Genomic DNA, 20,288 nt, shown 5'->3' with positions numbered 1-20,288 from the left:
TAATTGCCACCTCCACCTGCTTCTTGAAATTATGAGGTCAGCACCCAGGGCAGCCCACTGTTGAGAGAGCTCTCTGCATCAGGAGAGATGTTTGCTCTAAAATACCAAAACTGCTTTTGGGTAAATAAAAGTTGGCACTAACCCAATTGAAATTCTAGATTATATTCTTATATTGCTCAAATAATAAACAGTCTTGAAATATGGGAGAAACACAATTGGTTAAAAAAGAGCAAGTATTAAAAACTTAATGCTGTTTGGTTTCAGCTTCAGAAGATAATGGAAAGTACATATGAATACAATAGAAATGCAGAGTATTAGGATAATATTCTTCAATGTAAGACATTACATCTACTATATTACAAAAATAAACAATTTCTTTAATGAGCGACATGTACTTTTACCTGCTGAAAATTATACCCTTTGACACACATTTCCTCTCCCATGAGAATAGGTGTTTCCTAAATTGTAAGGAAGGCATCATATGTACATTCTAAGATATACTCATCTATATTTTTCACAAATTAAATGGAAAGAAGAAACTAGTATTCAGAAATAGAATACTGTGTTAAAATAAGTTATCAGAAATCCTTGAAAACAAAAGCATGATAGAGACAAAAACATTCATAGCAAACATAAAGTAGGCAATTTTCTTCTTAGAACAAAAGCTAGAAATTCATGGGGAGAACAATTCCATATTATTGGATCACTCAGTTGGATGTAACCTGGCAAAGGGGAAATAAAAAGCGAGAAATATCTATATTGTTCCATCAACTCCTTCACTTGCTTTCTAAAAGTAATCAAGGCTTAAACCATTTAAAAGGTTTGTCTAAAAGCCTGCCCTCACCTATCCTGCTGGAAGTTAGGTGAAGAGTAGATTCTGAACCATTTTTCCACGTACCATTCCCCTGCCCCTTCTACATACTACCCTAGAGCATTATGAGGATGCTATTTCCCTATCACGATGTTATCTGCAAAATTGGGAGAATCTCCAATACAAAATTCTGTGATGCTTGGAGTAAGAATCTGAATAATCCTATGGGCCTCTACAGTATCAATCCAGGGGGTGAAAATTGTGCCCCTGAAACTATTTTTCATTTTCTACCACACAGTTATTACTTCTGTGGTATCTGGAAGTTCAATATGCTGTTCATATTACAAAAACGCTTCAATGCTGACATATATTTCATATTTACAATCCGGTATCAAATATGGCTAATAGATTGAAATATCTGAAACTTTTAACTGCAAGTCACAATGTAGTCCAACTGAAAATGTAAAGATCACTTCAAATGAGTTAAGTGCAATTAATTTAGTGTAGGTTTGATCTACCAAGTTAGAAAGAGCTTCAAATCTTCTAAATATTACAAAATATTGTAACATTTTAATATTATGTTCCATATTGCTATTTCACACTGGAAGGGAAACATCATGAATGTTTTTTCAAACTTGTTCAACTGCCACAAACAAAAATGGCAAACAATGTGCACCAAGAATGAAGGGACTCTGTAACATTTTAAAATTATTGGTAAGAATTGTAACTCATGCACACAACTCAATTGTAGCCCATATGAGCAAGTTGTAGATTTTTCTTACTTGCTCAGAAAAAAATCTCTCCAAGGTTCTTAAAACTAAAAAGCAAATGATTCAACTACTTCACTTGCTTCCCAAAAATAGTGAAATGTTTTCTGTATCCCACCTGTTTATTTTATTGAGTTTTTTAAAAATATAACTCTTTCAAATATCAATTTATTTTACAACAAGGTAAATTTAGATCTCAAATACCCAATCATTTATTTATTTATATATACAAAACATACCATTGTTTTCATTAAAACCTGGCATGGAATCAATGCATATAAAATTTATATTTGAAGGAAGAGAATTTAATGACAACATTTTAGAGTACAGTTGCAGATACAGTAGAATCACTTCTGTATTATTCTAAAAAGCAATTAGGAACATCATCAATTTTAAACAAGTTGTTTGTTGGCATTGCTAAAGGATAGCCACTACCTTTTATTTGTAGCAATTTTATTAAAGATAATTACAACAGAAAAGAGTAAGAGGTGCAGAAAAAAAGGAAAAAAGGAATAATAACAATTTATTTTAATCTTGATCAAATAAGCCAATTATCTTCCTTCCTTTTATTTCTAACAATGTTAATCTTTAATCCATTCAAATAATGTAGAACTTGATTTTTCTTTTTTGTCAGCTCAAGAACAACATAGAACAATCCAGCCAAAGTTCAGTTCCTTATTTGCTTATACCCTTCAGACAGAATTTTGCCAGATTAAACCTAAATTACTCAAACGATAACAAATATACTTGGGGAGACTTTAGAAATAAGTTATCCTTAATCTCTTCCTCTTTCTCCAATCCAGTTCCAGTTTGTGATGTCTTTTTTCTCACTCCCCCATGCTCCCATCTTTCCTTGGAAACTGCCTCTTCACTTCCATCACACCACCTCCTCCTTCATAGACATAATTTATCATACTTTCTCCCTTCTCATAAGATTCTTCAAAACCCAGCTTCTTTTGTAAATCCATTATAGGAAAATTGTCCATGTCACTGTGAAATAAAATTTTGGAAGTAGTTATAAAGAATTTTTCCTGTGGGGAAAAGTTTTATTGGATTTTTTTTTAAAAAATAAGATTTTAAAAATTGTACCCTAGAGGAAATGAAACAATTCCCACTAATTAAAAAGAAGTTAAATACAAGCATGAAAAAATAATAGTTTTTATTTTGCAATTTAAACAGCATGCATGAGCTTACTGAAGTTGGTGTTCCTTGCACTAAAGGGAGAAATTGGTGAAAAAATATATTATTTCCAAAGATTTAATTTAGCATCATTTTGCTATGATGCTAAATTAAATTATGAAGTTTGTGCAACACTGTGAGTTGGAAACAAGAACACAAATAGATCTTTTCATTCCTATTTGTTCAAAACATGACAATACTAAAAATGCAAATCAAGAATGAGTGCCTTCCTGAGGATAAAATCTAAACTGATTTTCCTTTCCTCTGATAATCCTTTCTATTGATCAAACAATTGCTGACTGCATTCAGAAACAAAGTTCTTAAGCTATTAAACATTCACTGAAGACTTCACCATTTTATGTATAAAGGTAAAGGTAAAGGTTCCCCTGCATATGCGTGCTAGTCGTTTCCAACTCTCATCTCTGTTTCAAAGCCGAAGAGCCAGCGCTTGTCCGACGACGTCTCCGTGGTCATGTGGCCAGCATGACTAGATGCCAAAGGCGCATGGAACGCTGTTACCTTCCCACCGTAGTGGTCCTTATTTTTCTACTTGCATTTTTACGTGCTTTTGAACTGTTAGGTTGGGAGAAGCTGGGACGAGTAACAGGTGCTCACTCTGTTACGCGGCACTCGGTATTCGACCCGCCAAACTGCCGACCTTCTGATCGACAAGCTCAGCGTCCTAACCCACTGAGCCACCGCATCCCTTATAATTTTATGTATACCAATGGTTAAAAAAAGATCATAATTTAAGAATTTTTTCAATCAAAGCTAGAGAATGATAGAAGAAGAAACACAGCATAGTGTATGGATTAAGTTTCTGGTATAGGACCAGGGCAATCCAGGTTCAAGTTTATTCCAAGTCACAGAAACTCATAACTTTTAATCCAATCTACTTTACAACATTGTTATAAGGATAAATTAAAGGTAGATCTCTATATATGCTGCCTTGAAGAAAATATAAAAGATAAATCAAACAAAATAATTCTCTACCATTGAAATAATTCATTAACTAGCTGATCAACAGGTAAATGGAAGAGGAAACCACAATCAGTATAGAGTATTGTCTTATGCATATAACCAGCACCAAAGATTGTATTCTAGAACAGACTTTTAAATTAAATTAAATTAAATTAAGAGCAAATTTGTTATTTATAAACATAAAGGTCAGAATCTGAAATACAGAATGAAAAAGCTTTTGAAAACCTCTTGAAATAGATTAACAATTTTTTAAAAAAAGTTTATCAAGCATCTTGCATGAAAAACAAAGATTTTTTTTATTTTAAAAGCTAGTATGTATTAACTTAGTGGAAATCTCAGTGATTTAACTAGAACATAAAAGTAGCTAAAATAGTTGACGGTTATCAGTACTATAAAGGTGCCATTATAGCTTGCATGTTGATATTCAGAAAGACAAGGTAAATGTGGCCACATCTTAAATATATAAATAATTAAATACAAGACCTCGGGGGGGGGGGAAATTGCATCTTTCAGGATAATATATTGCTGATTACAGGGCACATACTAAAAAGAGTACAAAGTTTACTACCTTTAATTTGACGAGTGATATAAAAGTAATCTCTTAAGAAATATAACATTATTTGCAAATTGAGCAAGAGGACCCCAATGATAGCCATATATAATCAGTTGTCACCTTGCAGCTCAATTAGCCCTCATGTAAAAATGAGGCATGTAAGGAGAAATGAGGTTTTGACATTATCTCTGCCAGCAAGATAATTACACAGTCTTCATTTAACAGTAGGGCAACACTACTGTAGCAACAAATTAACTCAGCTCCATTTGCAATTCATGGTGTGTTTTCTCATTTAACACCATTTGTCTTACTCCAATGAATGTTTCCATTAGTTTTATTCAGCATAGTAAAATACTTTATTTTGACTTCAACATTACATCACTGAATCACTCACTACATCTTTATCCCAATAACTTTAAGCATGGCGATATACAGTATGTCTGATTTTAAAAATCGTTTTTCTGCATTTTTAACTGAAAATTTACAGCATAGTTTACGCCAATAATAGAACGAATTATTTTGAATTTAATCAATACCAGAGTTTTTCACTCTTTGTCCATTCCACTGAAATCAGGTTGTCATTTCATTATTAATGAAAACAAACATTCTAATTAAATTGCAAATAAAACCAACAAAATCAACAAAGTTTATTGCTACAGGGCAGTATTAGTTCTGAATCACTGCTGAGTCAGTGAAAATATTTTATGCATTTGGACATTCTCATAAAAGTCATTCATTCTGCCTGCTTCTCTTTATATAGTTGTAGTTGTGATTTAAATATACAAGAACTATTATGAGCACTTTTCCCTAATATTACTTTGGAAAATATACTTTAAGCTGCAAATTCTGATTAGAACAGTTTGGGTTAGCATACTAATTAGTGTATGTAATCTGAAACTGTTAATATAGTAGAAAGAATTATCTATTCTGCTGAATCATGGTAAGGGATAGTTTGATTGCAGTGGTAATAAAAAGATTTGAAGAAAATACAGCTCTTTCCAGTTGTAGCCAGCAAGATTTTATTCTATTATTTATTTATTTACTACCTTTCACTACTTTAGAAATAACTCAAGGAAGCTAAACATGCCTAGTACTCCCTCCTCTTATTTTACCCATAACAACAACCCTGTGAGGTGAACTGGGCTGAGAAGAGTGTTTGACCCAAAGTCACCCAGTTGGCTTTTATACTTAAGGCAAGACTAGAACTCACTTTTCATCATGGTGCCTTAACCACTAGACCAACTGGCTCAAGAAAATATCTGATTATACTCACACTTTGATATTAGAGCAACAGGTGGAGGAGACCTAATGGTCACAACAGCTACAGTATTTCATTCCACTCATTTCATTCAGCTCTGCACTAGGCCATGTGATTTGAAAGGAAGAAGGAAAAGGACAGAGAATGAAGGAATCAGCAACCTTTCAAACCATTACCCAACTGCCTGTTCCATATTGGAGGTTTTGTTTTCTGGAGGATATTTTGTTTGTGGGGAGATGCCTTATCCATACCGTCCAGTATGTATTTGTGCATTCAGCTCCAGCCTACTAACACAGGGCACCTCTTTCATTAACCAATATGAATTGTCTGAGTAGGTCTTCCATACGAGCCTAGTTACATTAGCAACCTTCATATGGAAAACAACATTATGAAAATGCAGACCCAAATATTCTATCACAGTTCAGTACAACAGAAATTAAAAGAACTAAACGTATCAGAGATAAACCCGTCGTAGCTTTCTACATTTACATGTCACTTTTTTCCTTCTTAAAAATAACCTCTGATAACCATCTGATGAACCTTAGTTTAGAAAAGAAAAAAAAAACCTTATTAAATTTCTCACATTATTTAACACATACAGTATGAACTTTGAGACAATGTCAAAGCAAAACAACCGATTCTCAGATTAATTAACAGAAGAGCAAACACAATGGACAGTTGAAATATCTGAGTCAACTATAAAAGATCTATTTAGCCCATAGCCAAAGAAAAGGTGTCACTTTTAGTTATGCGAATCCAAGGTGACTGCTTATTTTTTGAATTGCTGAACTAATTCTAGCCTGAGCAAAAATCTGTCTTTTATTTCATAATTACTTCCTGTGTCAAAACTGGTAGATGTCCTTTTGTACCAACCTATTAAAGCTGTTAACTATAATACAGCAAAGTGTGATTAAATATTATTACTGGGCCAACATTTAGAAAACAGGAAAATGTAAAATAAAGGCTAACACAATGGCAAGCAAGATGCATTCTTTAATAAACTTTTAAAGCCAGTTAAAAATCTTACTCTCACATTTATAACCACTGTCAAACGGATTGGAAGTGGTTTATAATCTTTTATAAATATTATAATTCTTATCATCTCTTTTTTTCTTCCTTACTTTTCTCTTTTCTTTTCTCACAATTCATTATCCACTCCATTCTTTTTCTTTTCCTGTATAGAAAAGGAATAGAAAAATCTGTATCATATGTGTGTGTGTGTGTGTTTTGTATTCTCAAATCTGTTTTTAAATAGTTCCAATATAAATGGAAGAGGGAGTCAAGCTATTCTCCAAAGCACCTGAACGCAAGACAAGAAGCAACGGATGGAAACTAATCAAAGAGAGAAGCAACCTAGAACTAAGGAGAAATTTCCTGACAGTTAGAACAAATAATCAGTGGAACAACCTGCCTCCAGAAGTTGTGAATGCTCCAACACTGGAAGTTTTTAAGAAGAGACTGAACCGCTATTTGTCTGAAATGGTATAGGGTTTCCTGCCTGAGCAGGAGTTTGGACTAGAAGGCAAACATGAGCAAGCAAACTCTTTTACTGTAGATACTACTACTACTACTGCTACTACTACTATTATCTGCTGATTTAAAGTACAAGTAAAGATCATTTTAAGTTTTAAGAATGCTTTAAAAATTACAGACTCATAAAATGGTACAAACATATAGAAAAATAAATTTGCTGAAATAAGATATAATTATTGCAGTAAGTTTTGTCCCTCCAATGTGGACTGAATGGAAGTTACTTGGGCTTTCAAAACAAAATTGCTCACCAAGGACTCCACAGAAAATTTAACCAACTTGGTACAAAAGAAGTACTTACCGGTACTCAGTCTTCATTATTACATTAGTTATGGGTGATTAACAGAAAGCAGAGAGTAGAAATAAATTAACAGGTCTGATAAATTGGTCAATGAAGGAAGGTAAGCAATAGGATTCTACAAGTTTCTGTAATGGGACCAGAACTTTTTAATAATGTGTAATGAATTTGAATTAGGAATGAGCACTGACATGTCCCCAAAACAACAAATTATTTAAAAAAAGTAAAATAAAGTACCACAAAAGCATCTCTCTCTCTCTCTTTCCCTCCTTCTCATTGCCAAATGAAGTGCAAAGAAAACAAGTGTAAAATAATACACGCTGGGGCAACAAGACACACACAAGACCTGAGTTCTCAGCTGGCAACAACAAGTGAATTGACTATAATGCACTCCTTCCAATAAGAACATTTATAGGATGTTTATAGAAGTTTACAGAAAAAAATAATGAAAGAACATGCTCCAATAATAGTTTCTTAAGATACTGAGAAATGTCTGTGCGTGGGGGGCTAAGTTTTAGATGGAAGCTATGAAAGCTGAAATCATGCGTAAATTGTAGACAATATTCAGTACCTGAGATGGTGTCAATAGTTACAGAATAGTTAGCCTATTCCTCAAATTACAGATAACAAATTCAATATGTCTGTCTGTCAGATACCATTCAACGTGCTGATGATTCTGAGTGGCATTCATATCTTAATAAATCAGATTCTAAAAAATAACAAAATTGTAATACAAAAATAAAAATACAGCTACACAAATAAATACTAGGAATAAAAGTAGTACTTCAAAATTAGAGGAAAGAACATTAAATTCCCCAAGGTATATTGGAACAGCAAAGTTTTCATTGTCTTCCTACAAACCATTCAGGATCAAATGGAATCTCCTTGGAATCTGATGACTTCTAAACCCAAGCAATTTTTTTGGTAGGGTTGAGCCTAAGCCTTTATTTTTCCTTATCCAGGCTTTAATAATTTCCAGGCACTGTAATAACATTTTGGTATTGTTTATTCAACCCAGGATTGGAGATGTAGAATACCTGCATTCTAATTACACCTGACCTTAGATGATCTTTCCCAATAGCTTCCGGAAGATATTAATAGGAGCAGGGGGCTGTTGACCCATAAGAATCATACAATGGAGAATGAGCTTACAGCTTGATCTCTCCATTCCTATCATCACTGATTATAACTGCCCGCTTAGGAAGGAGTAACTATTATAAATCAGTGCCACAAACTCTTGAAATGTAACAAGGCTAACAACATTGAATGGTGGCAGATTCATTACACAATATATTACTGAATGATAAAATTTGCTTCTATAAAATGCAATGATAGCTGCCAATGTTGATGTTTTCAAAAGGAAAGACCAGAGAACAGCACTTCAGATGCCTATGAATTATGATGACAACATACCTCCAATATCAGAAACAATAAAGCTCTGAAGAGCAGTTGCTGAGAATACAAATGGAGGATTCTATGTCACGCTTGACATCTTCTGATGCCATTTTGTGAAAGCTATTCTCTTATTTACTGTATATCTTTATCCATGGAAGCTATCAAAGTTTGATGAGGGTTTTACAGATACTGAATGATTGAAAAAGAACTCCAAAGTTTAGTGCTTGTTTCATTTATTTCAGAGACAGTAATCTAACTTGCAATGTGCCAGTATAAAAAAAATATGCTCCACTTTAATTGATTCTATTAAATGGATTAATAATAATAATAATAATAATAATAATAATAATAATAATAATAATAATAATAATAATAATAATAATAATTTAATTTCTATACTGCCCTTGTCCCGAAGGACTCAGGGCGGTGTACAGGGCAATACAATAAAAAATACAATGTACAAAATTTAAGAAAGAATTAAATAGTGTAGCCCCAAATTACAATAAAAATTAATAAAATTAATATTAAAATACCCCACACCCATCAGACCAGGCCGGCTTGTTCAAATAAGTAAGTTTTTAGGTAACGGCGGAAGAAGCGAAGGTCAGGAGCCATCCGGAGCTCAACCGGTAAATGGTTCCAATGGTCTGGCACGCCCACAGAGAACGCCCTCCCCCTGGGGGCCACCAGTTGACACTCTTTGACCGACGGCACCCTGAGGAGGCCCTCTCTGTGGGAGCACACTGGACGAAGGGAAGTTGATGCCGGCAGCAGGTGCTCCCGTAGGTAGTCCGGACCCATGTCATTTAGGGCTTTATAGGTCATTACCAGCACTAGGGCCCATTATGGGAGTTCTTCAGTTACCAATAGGGCCTGACCTATATAAATCTCACAAGGTTTCCCTATATATCACAGGAAATGAATTTTTTTACCACAAAGATTATTATAGAGATCTTGCCTAGTAATTAAATGTAATTGAGATTAAATTTCTGACAATTTCTTTAAAATTTAAAATTCTTTTAAAAATTCATTAATGCCTATCAGTTTGGAAAAAGGTACTTAAACATTTCTAAAGCTACAAGGCTTCACCAATCCATGGCTAAGAGACTTGTCTTGAAATGGAGAAAACTTCAGGCAATAGTGAATCTTCTTAAATGTAGCCATCTTATCAGTATCATTTCAGGAGTGCAGCTCAGAAAGGACTCTGAAAAAACATCCAGGGATCTGCAAACCTTACTTGCTTTAGTTATAACAAATATTTATAACTCGATTGTCAAAGAAGCACTGGATAAAAATGAGAGATCAGCAAGGTAGAAGCTGCTACTGAAAATAACACTGATGATCATCTCATATTTGATTCTCCAGATTCCTGGAGGAAAGTTTTATGGAATGATGAATCAAAAAGTCTGGGACTTTTATATCTAGAAAAATGAAAGACTATATTCTACATTTTGAGCCTCATACCAACTTGTGAAGTGTGAAGATGACATGGTTTTGGGATGATTGGCTGCCTCAGGACTTGGATACGGTGGCATCACTGAAGGAAGCATGAATTCTGCTTCGTGTCAGAGAATTCTACAGGAGAGTATCAGGCCATCTGTCCATCACCTGAAGCTGAAGTGCAAGTGGATCATGCAGCAAGACAATGATCCCAATCAAATAAGCAAGTCTACAAGAGAATGGATGAAGAAGAACAAATTCAATGTTTTGGAATGGCCAAGTAAAACTCCAGATCTAAACCCCACAGAGATTTTGTATCAAGATCTGAAAAAAAGAAATTCATGCTAGAAAACCCTCAAATGTTACTGAGGGAGTTTGCCATAGAGTAGTAGACCACAATCTGAGAATCTGATCACTAATTACAGTAAGTGGACAGTGGCACTTAGTGGAACTAATGGTAATACAAGCAGTGACACAACATTTTTAACATTGGTACAATGCATGTCGAATAACTTTGTTAATGAAATAAAAGAAACAAGCACCAAATGTTGATAACATTTGTTTTCGCAGACTCTCTTTCGCTACTAGTTTGACTTACATTAATTTCTGATAACTTTCAGCACCAACCCCAAGCAAATGTTCCAAAAATATGAAAGGTGACTAATGCTTTTTCACAGAACTGTAGGCATCTAATTATTTTGTCAGGAATGTTCAATGTCTATTTATATTTATTTTAAAATATTTATAAGCTGCCTCAATTTTGATAGAATTTGTGCAAGAAACAAACATGGAAATTGAATATAAACTATTGGAATTATATAAAAATCATTATTAAAATCACAGGCATCCTTACAGCAAACTAATCTAATTACACAGAACCACGTTCTGGAAAAAAAATTTGTTGTTTGTTTATGAAATGCCAGTGGGATCAGGGACATCTGAAATTCCAGGGAAATAAAAGTAGGAGCCATCACAGAACAGGTCTATTGCCTCATCCACAGCCAATGTATTTTGTGAGGAGGACCTTAAACATTTCTATTTTTAACGTAGATAGAATTCTGCTAAGACATTTCATAATATTTCCAGTGCTGTTATAAGATTTTTGAATTTATACAGTATAATATTTTAGTTTCATGCCTAGAACAGATAGTTGGTTTACTGAAGATAGGAATGACATTTTTCATGGGTCCACTGATATTCTATCAAAATTAATGCTGAATCTACAGTTACAAGTGGATGGCAAAAGTTGTACTCAATGACAATGTAAGTAGTGTACAGTGTAAGCATTTCAATTGAAAACATTCTTACTTGCAAGAAAACTTAAATCAATAGAACCTCTTTTTGGGTAAACAATGATTGCAACTGCTGATTCTGAACAAGCAACAATAACGTTAGGAGAGAAGTGATTGGTACATCAAAGTATATAGAACAGAAATGTCAAATGATAGATTTTTGAACTGACTGGCAATGGTTTCAATGAGAATTCAATGAGGAGATGTCAAGGGATCTATGACAAATAATTTTATGCCATGTGATAAATAGTGGTTACTCTACCATTGAATCAGACTCAGAGCTGTATAAACTATATAAAATAATATATATAGCCAACAAATGTGTAAATAAATAATTCTACCTTTCAGGCTGAAAAGTATCAAGAATTCAGAAAGGATGTTCTTAGATTTATTTTTATTGAACTGCAGCGATCCAAATACATTCACATCATGAAGTAATTCCTTTTGAATTAAATGAATTCTATTATAATGGAATGACTGAGAGACTTGAAAGAACTGCTTACAAATGCACATGGGGGGGCGGAATTGCTAAGTCTAAATTAAGATGTCGGCTATGAAGTTTCCAATAGGACCTTGACATGACTGTTGACCTACTCATGACATGATCACACCAATAAGGATTTGGAATTCTATTAGTATTACCAGAGGAAAAAAGTCAAGGAGTCATCAGGAAAACAAATCTATATCTGCTACTCCATCAGCCAATTACTGTTGTTAAAGTGGAATTAGATGGGTATTGACAATGTGAAGGGGATAAGGATTAAACAGATGACTGAGTATACAACTAGCTACATTGCCATGCTTTGCTGCATAATTTTTTTTAAAAAAAACTGCCTGAGAAAGTAGAAGAATGTTTCGCATCAGGATATTATTATGAACTTCAAAATATCCTTGAAAAGAGTAAGTATTTATACAGTATGACAACAAGAAAATATTGAATGAATAAAGAACTAAACAAGAGTGCACCAATAAATTATGCTGTTAATTTGATATCATAAGTCACCATCAATTTCCTAATGCTATTAGGGATTCTCACTAATTTTAAATAATTATGCTTTTAAAATATTCAAGTGATTTCTTTTAATTGTACTAAAAAGTGTCTGGGAGGCATGAACTTAATAGTAGTGGATAAAGTTTCTGCAAAACATGGGTTCCAATTCTAAGATGAACAAAAAGCAATGAAGGCATATATATATATATATATATATATATATATATATATATATATATATATATATATATATATACACACACACACACATATATACGTTTTAAATGTTTGTTAAGCATTCAGAATACACTTGCTTAGTCCCAGACATGGGATAAATCTTATTTCCTGTTTCAGCCTAGCCCAAGGCCATCTTACAGGCAGTAGCCACAGCAGTGGCAGCTCATATTTGTGTAAATTTTTTGGCTTGCCTGAAGATGACGAGTGGGACCTCATCGAAACGTCGCCAAGACACCCTCAATCTTACATGGGAAAAGACCCAAATACGCCAAGACCTACATACACACACACACACACACACACACTCATATTAAAAAAAAACATTTCTTATAATATGAGGCACAAACTGGCAATACACATGCTCCTTAATTTTTTTTGCATCTAAACTAAAATTATTATTAGGAAAATAGTTTAGCCTAAATAAGCAACTGGTTCTTTCAATTCAGACAGAGGCATAAAACACCATTATATATTCTTTATAATTCAGCCCTGTGCTAAAGGGCTTTTTAATTTTTTAAAAAAGAGTACATGGGTTTAGACTGAACAGCAGTTATGTTAGAAGCCTATTTTAAACATTTAAAGCATCATATTCCTGCCGATCCTGATTCTCTTCCTGCTATCTTGTAGAAGACGAGCCACAGTGAAATTATTGATTGTCTGGAGAGAATGTTAAACAATGCTCCAAAAACCAAAAGAAAGTAGTAGCTTAGTCACATCGAGATGATCTGTAGATGTTTGCTGTTTTCATTAAAATTATGAAAAGCAATGCTATACTGTCACACCATAAATTCTGCCTCTTTGGTATAGGCAAGCAATATCATGATTCATGAACAAAAGTAATGCATCACAATGGCACAACAAGCTTCTCTCATTGTACTAACTCCCCACAGTGAAGCACTGCCTCAGATATATGTACTGCCCTTCACAAGATATTATCATAAATACAACAATTGCAAGAAATTTCCTTATAAGGAAGTAATTACAGGAATAATTACAGTGGAGTTAGATTGTGTTTACATTAAAAAAGAAACAAATGTTTTCAAACTGTTCATAATCGTCCCAGTGGAAGAGAAGAAAAGAAAGGAGAATCTGAGGCTGAAGTTTTTATTCTTTATTACCAATTGCTTAATGTGACTTCTGAAAGGGAAGGCAGAAGAAATCAAGAGCTATATTTTCATGATCACACACATGAAATGTATTTGGCTAACATATTTGACTCATTTACCCCAGGACAGGAAACCTTGCTAATGATTCCTGTTATTGACAAATCCTTGTGCTATTGGGAAATCAATTGCATTGACTAATATAGTATAATCGTCAACTTGCAATTATTCAAAGTTATGATGGATCCTGAAAAAGGGACTTATGACCCAGATTTGAAGATATGATGTCCAGTCTCTCCCACAGTCACATAACTGCACTTGGCATCTGGCTTGCATCTACAGCCGTCTGCAGTCAATGTGACTGCTATTTAAGACGTTTTTGCCAGAAACCAGCATTTACTTCTGATTTCCGGCAAAAAATGCCGCACAACAAACAATGAGTTCATTTAACAACCACAATGTTCACTTAATCACCACAGCATTTGCTTTAGAATTCCCACCCCCAAAAGTTGTAGTCATGAAATGACCCACTTTATGACCATCATGACCTAACTAAAATTATGCGCTCAATTATGATCATAAGTCAAAAATAAGCAATGGCTTCTAAAGGATGGAACCTTGTATTCTTCATTTCGTTTTCTATTCAAACAATTTTAATCAGCGTTCCCCAACCTTTCCAGGTTGTCAGCTCAACACAAGGGGAAGGGGGGGAAAGAGGGGATGTTTTTGCATGAGGGGCAGTTGCGCATGGGCACTTCTTCATTTATGTGAACGGTGGATGTGCGTGTCTGCCACTCATGCGAGTGGGGCTGCGAGAGCCGGCACCTGCCACTCATGGGGCTGCGAGTGCCAGTGCCCACTGCTTTGCCACTCGGGCAAGTTAGGATGTGAGTGCCAAACCCACCGCTCACACAGGAATATTTCTAGTCACATTTGCACAGAATATCAGTCAGCAGGAACAATGAATTATTTTTCTTTTTCAATTCTGCAGATAAATATGGATAGCTGTGGACATTATAAAAATAAATTGATGAATTAAAGATAAAAATGCATAATAAAAATTTAACCTTTAGTGTAGGAAAAATGTATCTAAAGCACTTAAATGGGAGAATAAAATTTTGCAAATAAATTATTCCATAGTCTCTCTTTTGGCTAGAATATAACATCTTCTACCTTTCAAATAAAGTTGCATTGACTTCAACATAAACTAATGCAAACATCAGAAAGTTGCATATATTTTATAGTCCCACCCATGTTTTCTATAACATATTATTGGCAGAAAGAAAGGCTGAATGAATCCCTGATAAGATTTTATTCTGGCGAGCAAGAAGAATTCTTTCAAGAACGAATTACACTTCATTTTTAAAAATCCTTTTCTAATAGTAACATAAAATTTGTTCAATACATTTCCACACACCTTAATCTTTTTTTCTCATTGGTTTGATATACTGAAGCACTGCAATTCCTAAAAGAGATCTTATGTTCTTTTGACTGATTGTAGTGTATTCTGGTTAACATTATCTAGCATGACATAGAACCTATTTTTCTATTTTGAGAACCTAGGCAAATTTCATATTTACTTTATCTATTAATGTACACTCACTGGCCTCACTTGGCTACCCAAGCTGTGTGACTTTTAAGGGTGAGAGAAAATCAATAATATTTGCTTCATACTATGTACATTCTTGATTAACCAAGAGAAACAGTAGCAATTACTATCTGAACATTCACACAATAGTATTTTAGGTTTAATTTTCAAACAAGCCAAACAGATTTTACAAGGTCTGCTACATACTTTATACAGTGAAAATGTCAGGAATGATAACATTTTAAATAAACTTTGTGGCACTCTTTCATTTATTCAATGAATAAACACCTCTTATTCAACCGTGCAAGGCATCTTGCTGTTGATTCAATAAACTCCCAATTAAATGACAATAAGCCTGTTTGATGGAAAGATGTTCTTCCTCAGATTAATAAACTAAATGACACTTTCATTTTGAAGAGTATTTAATTTTTACAGTATGAGGGAAAAGACAATTATTTTCCTGATGAGAACAAAATCTTAAAAGTATTAACATGCTCAAGACTATCCAATACAAGTTTCATTTTCAGAGAATGCCTGCTATTTCTGAGTCACTAGTACTGACTCGTTTCCTGTGAAGACAGGAAGACAGATTTACTTAACAAGCATGTTGCTAATATAACAAGTGCAATGATTCACTTAACAATTGTGGCAAGAAAGGTCATAAAATGAGGCAAAATTCACTTTAACAAATGTCTCACTTAACAACAAAAATTTTGGGCTCCGTGGTGGTCATAAATCGAGGACTATGTGTATTCTAAATAGTAATACTATTTGGAGTAGGTTTCTCTTGGAATCAGAAAGGAAGTATTCACTACTTCACACAAAAAATAAGACAGAGAAAATGATAAAACTAATTCTGCATTATCCAAAGATGTTAGTTTTACAATTATCTGATCCATAAATTATTTTGTTTAAACAGCTAACATATATAGCTGGTTATTTAATGAGGCAGCATGTCCATTACAAATATTAAAGAGAATTATATCTGTCTGAGGATTGGAGGACATTTCAAAATTTTAATACTTACTAAGAATGCAAGGTAAAAAGTGAAAATGTTTAATATATTAGTAAGAAGTACAAATATAAATTTAACTTCCACACAATGAAATCTACCTTGCCAAATCTTTTTAACTTACTGTAGTCCTTTTGCTTAATATTGGCACAAAGATCTGCAAATCAATACATTCAGAATGAGTGATATATTTTAATTTAAAAATACTCAAACTGTAGCAGAAAATCTATATATTTAGCACAAATAATAAAAAATGTATGCATTCCGCAACTTAATATCAAGATACAGTATTACAGGGTTTTCCTTGTACTGCAAATTTATTTATTTATTTTTTTTTAAAAAAATCTTGATCTCCCTAATTGTTGACTTTTGCAGTCCTGGGTTCTATCTGTTTTTGGAATTCTTTTCCAGTTAACATGTACAATTAAATCCAGTGAAATGAAATAATACTAGTATAAAAATATAGAAGATTAATTATAACTTTTTGGACCTTATCCTAGCATATTTCAATGTTGTCAATGATTTTTGCATATTCCATGAACCTAAGGCAAAAAGCAAATTAGAGCTTCATAGGTGATGATCAATAATTGTGGGTATTGATTGAAAAATACCGTATTTTCCGGCGTATAAGACGACTTTTTAACCCATGAAAATCACCTCAAAAGTTGGGGGGTCGTCTTATACGCCCAGTCGCCTTATACGCCGGAAAATCAGTGGGTGGCGTCTGGCGGGAGCCGGCAGGGCAGTCCTGCGCACGCGCACACTCTCCGGCTGCTCCTTAGCAGCTGGGGAGTGCGCGCATGTGCAGGACTGCCCTACCGGCTCCCGTCCGACGCTCTTCCCTCTTGAGGCAGCTGCTGCCTCAAGAGGGAAGAGCCGGCTCTCTCTTCCCTCTTGAGGCAGCAGCTGCCTCAAGAGGGAAGAGCGTGGAGCCGGCAGGGAAGTCCTACGTGCGCGTGCGTGTGCAGGACTTCCCTGCCGGCTCCCGTCCGACGCTCTTCCCTCTTGAGGCAGCTGCTGCTGCTGCCTCAAGAGGGAAGAGCCGGCTTGCTCTTCCCTCTTGAGGCAGCAGCTGCCTCAAGAGGGAAGAGCTTCGGACGGGAGCCGGCAGGGAAGTCCTGCACACGCGCGCGCACGCAGGACTTCCCTGCCGGCTGGCTCTTCCCTCTTGAGGCAGCTGCTGCCTCAAGAGGGAAGAGCCGGCTCAATCTTCCCTCTTGAGGCAGCAGCTGCCTCAAGAGGGAAGAGCGTGGAGCCGGCAGGGAAGTCCTGCGTGCGTGTGCATTTGCAGGACTTCCCTGCCGGCTCGCTCTTCCCTCTTGAGGCAAAATCTCAGTATTTTTTTAAAAAATTGGCTTATTAAAACTTGGAGTACTTTTTGAAGTTGTTTAGCAAAGGAACATGGGTATCCATAGGGGCAGATGGCAGATCAATATCACAACTGCAGTCCTATCCCTTCGGTATGCCTGGAGAAAATGGGTGGAGCTTCTATTGCAACCATACACCCACAATCATGTATACTTTGACACATCCACTTGGATGTTGCTGCAAAGAGGAGAAAAGGCAATTAGAAACCCTTACTCTCTAATAAACACATCCAATAATTAAACTAGCTAGTAAAACTATCTCAAAAGTTCAGTCTAATAGTTCAGGTAAAAGCAATCTGAAACAAATAAAGTTTCAAAGGCTCTTTAAAGAAGTTAGTTCTTCATACCTATCCTATTTTTCAAGATAAGCCTCAGGAAATGCAACTCAACCTTGATGCTAAATAGAATTCTTTACAGTATATCTTTCTCCAGTTGCCTCTAACTATGTTCCAAATATGTTCTGGCAACATTTTTTCTGTGCTCTCTTTCTCTTAAGTTGATAGTATCAATGGCCACCTCAAAATGTCACACATTACTCCACCATGTCAGGAGTGAAGAGAGATAGTAAGATTCGGTATGTAGGATTAAAATGGAGTTTCTGGACTGTTTCAGGCTGATGCAGGGAGGACCCTTCCCTCCGGTTCCAATCAGGCTTATCCCCACTGTTCTGTTATTGTCTCCTAATCTAGGATTAGACACAGTAGCTTATTAATAACAGAATAAGTTGGAAGGGACCTTGGAGATCTTCTAGTCCAACCTCCTGCACAACCAGGAGACCCTATACCATCACAGACAAGTGGTTATCCAGTCTCTTCTTAAAAGCCTCCACTGACAGAGCTTCCAGGCCTCTAATCATCTTTGGAAAGAGTGCAGAAAAGAGGAACAGAGTCTCTACATCTTTTTTATAATATGGTGCCCAAAACTGAATGCAGTATTCTAAGTGTAGTCTTACTAAGGCTTTATAAAGTGGTACTAATACTTCACATGATCTTGATTCTATCCATCTGTTAATGCAACCTAAGATTGGATTGGCTTTTGGGGCAGCTGCAGCACACTGCTGGCTCATATTGAAGTGATTGTCCACTAGGACCCCAAGATCCCTCTCACAGTTACTGCTATTGAACCAGGTTTCACCTAATCTGTACCTATCAATTTGATTTTTTCCTTCCTAAGTGTAAAACCTTACTTTTCTCTACATATGAAACATGGAGTCACCCTACTCTGGTCATCACTTTCCCCAAGATTTGCAAGGCACTCCTTCTGTAGTGGTTAAAACCTGGCTGTTCCAACAGGCAGTATTGATGATCAGGTTCAGACGTTGTTTCTTCTTGTAGTGGTGCTAAATCTATTATATTATGTCTTGGCATTTAAGTACAACTGATCTGATTGGTTGTTATAGTTATTGATCTTAGCAAAGCATGGTTTTAATCCTGCTTATAAAGATACTGTGTATACATCTCATGGACTTGGTAACAATTGCAGGGTCATAAAAGTCTTGTAAACAGACAAATAGCAAAGCAAAACAATACAAAGCAATGGTACAACCATGAAATGGTGTGAGAATGAAATATCACAAAAGGCCAAAATAACATTTGTGAGAGGCACAAGAAAAGGCCTAGAGAAAATGTATAGATTCCTGCAAATAGATCTGCTCTATTCTTGCTTTACTTCAGAGATTGGCAGATGTTTTTTCCAAAGGGAGCACATACTGGAGACATGATCATCTAGCAATGAAAGAGAGGCTGCGGGCGGAGCTGCCCCGCCCTGCACCGAATGGGAGAAGTTCAAGGCCTGGGGGGGAGAAGCAGGAGGGGCGCCGGCCGTGGCGGGGTGGCGGCTGCCCTCCGGCGCTGCCTGCCGCCCGGGAAACGCTGTGCCTCGGGGGCCAGCAGAAGCGTGGGAGCAGCGGGAGGGCCGGCGAGGCCAGTCGGGCCTTCGCCTCCTCTGCGACGGACAGGGAGGGCAGGGCATGTAAGTATTTTCCGGCGTTTAAGACAAAAAACCTTGAAAAACTTCTTAAAAGTAGGGGGTCGTCTTATACGCCGGGTCGTCTTATACGCCGGAAAATACGGTATCTAGAAACCAAGGCTATAAGACATCCCAAGTAATTCATATTTCTTAAGTAGTAAGCAAATGCCTTTATTTTTAGTTGTTACTTCCAAAAGGTTTCAGCAATTTTATATTAAACATGATCATAGTGGCTGTTGTGATAACAGTGACTATCAGGCCAAAGTTTTTGATTACTGAAAAAACGTGGAAGCAATAACATCCCTTCATTTGGTTTATATAATGGCTGAATACAACACTATAATTGTTGTTGCTTCCATTAAAAGAAATAAAATGTTCTTTTAAATAATTTGGTTTTTTACAAAAATATTTACATAAAAGGATAGTAGGCTTACAGGCAGCACTGGACCATCACTGTATCTAAGAAGAAGAAAGATCAGATAACCTGAATAAAAGAGTTATCTTTTCCTTAATATTTT

General features: G+C 35.5%; 1 protein-coding gene across 7 annotated transcripts in view; it reads right to left on the bottom strand.

Moving 5' to 3' along the window:
• The window catches only part of GPATCH2 (G-patch domain containing 2), a 102,728-nt gene that overhangs the window by 53,060 nt on the left and 29,380 nt on the right, over nt 1–20,288 (bottom strand). For 2 of the 7 annotated variants that reach the window (XM_083348773.1, XM_083348774.1), the window contains exon 6: nt 6,351–6,723. The exons of 2 other annotated variants lie outside the window; for them this stretch is intronic. In XM_083348773.1, the coding sequence (XP_083204899.1) occupies nt 6,688–6,723 (36 nt within the window). In that variant the 3' untranslated portion in view covers nt 6,351–6,687. Of the gene's footprint in view, nt 1–6,350; nt 6,724–10,236; nt 10,442–16,559; nt 16,593–20,288 lie in introns of those variants that run through there. 3 more of the 7 variants (XR_014490752.1, XR_014490751.1, XM_083348770.1) reach the window with 3 other exon arrangements.

Source organism: Vipera ursinii, assembly GCF_947247035.1.
Source record: "Vipera ursinii genome assembly, chromosome: 1".
Lineage (NCBI taxonomy): Eukaryota > Metazoa > Chordata > Lepidosauria > Squamata > Viperidae > Vipera > Vipera ursinii.
The sequence above is the reverse complement of the archived record's forward strand: the minus strand, read 5'-3'. Positions and strand labels throughout refer to the sequence as shown.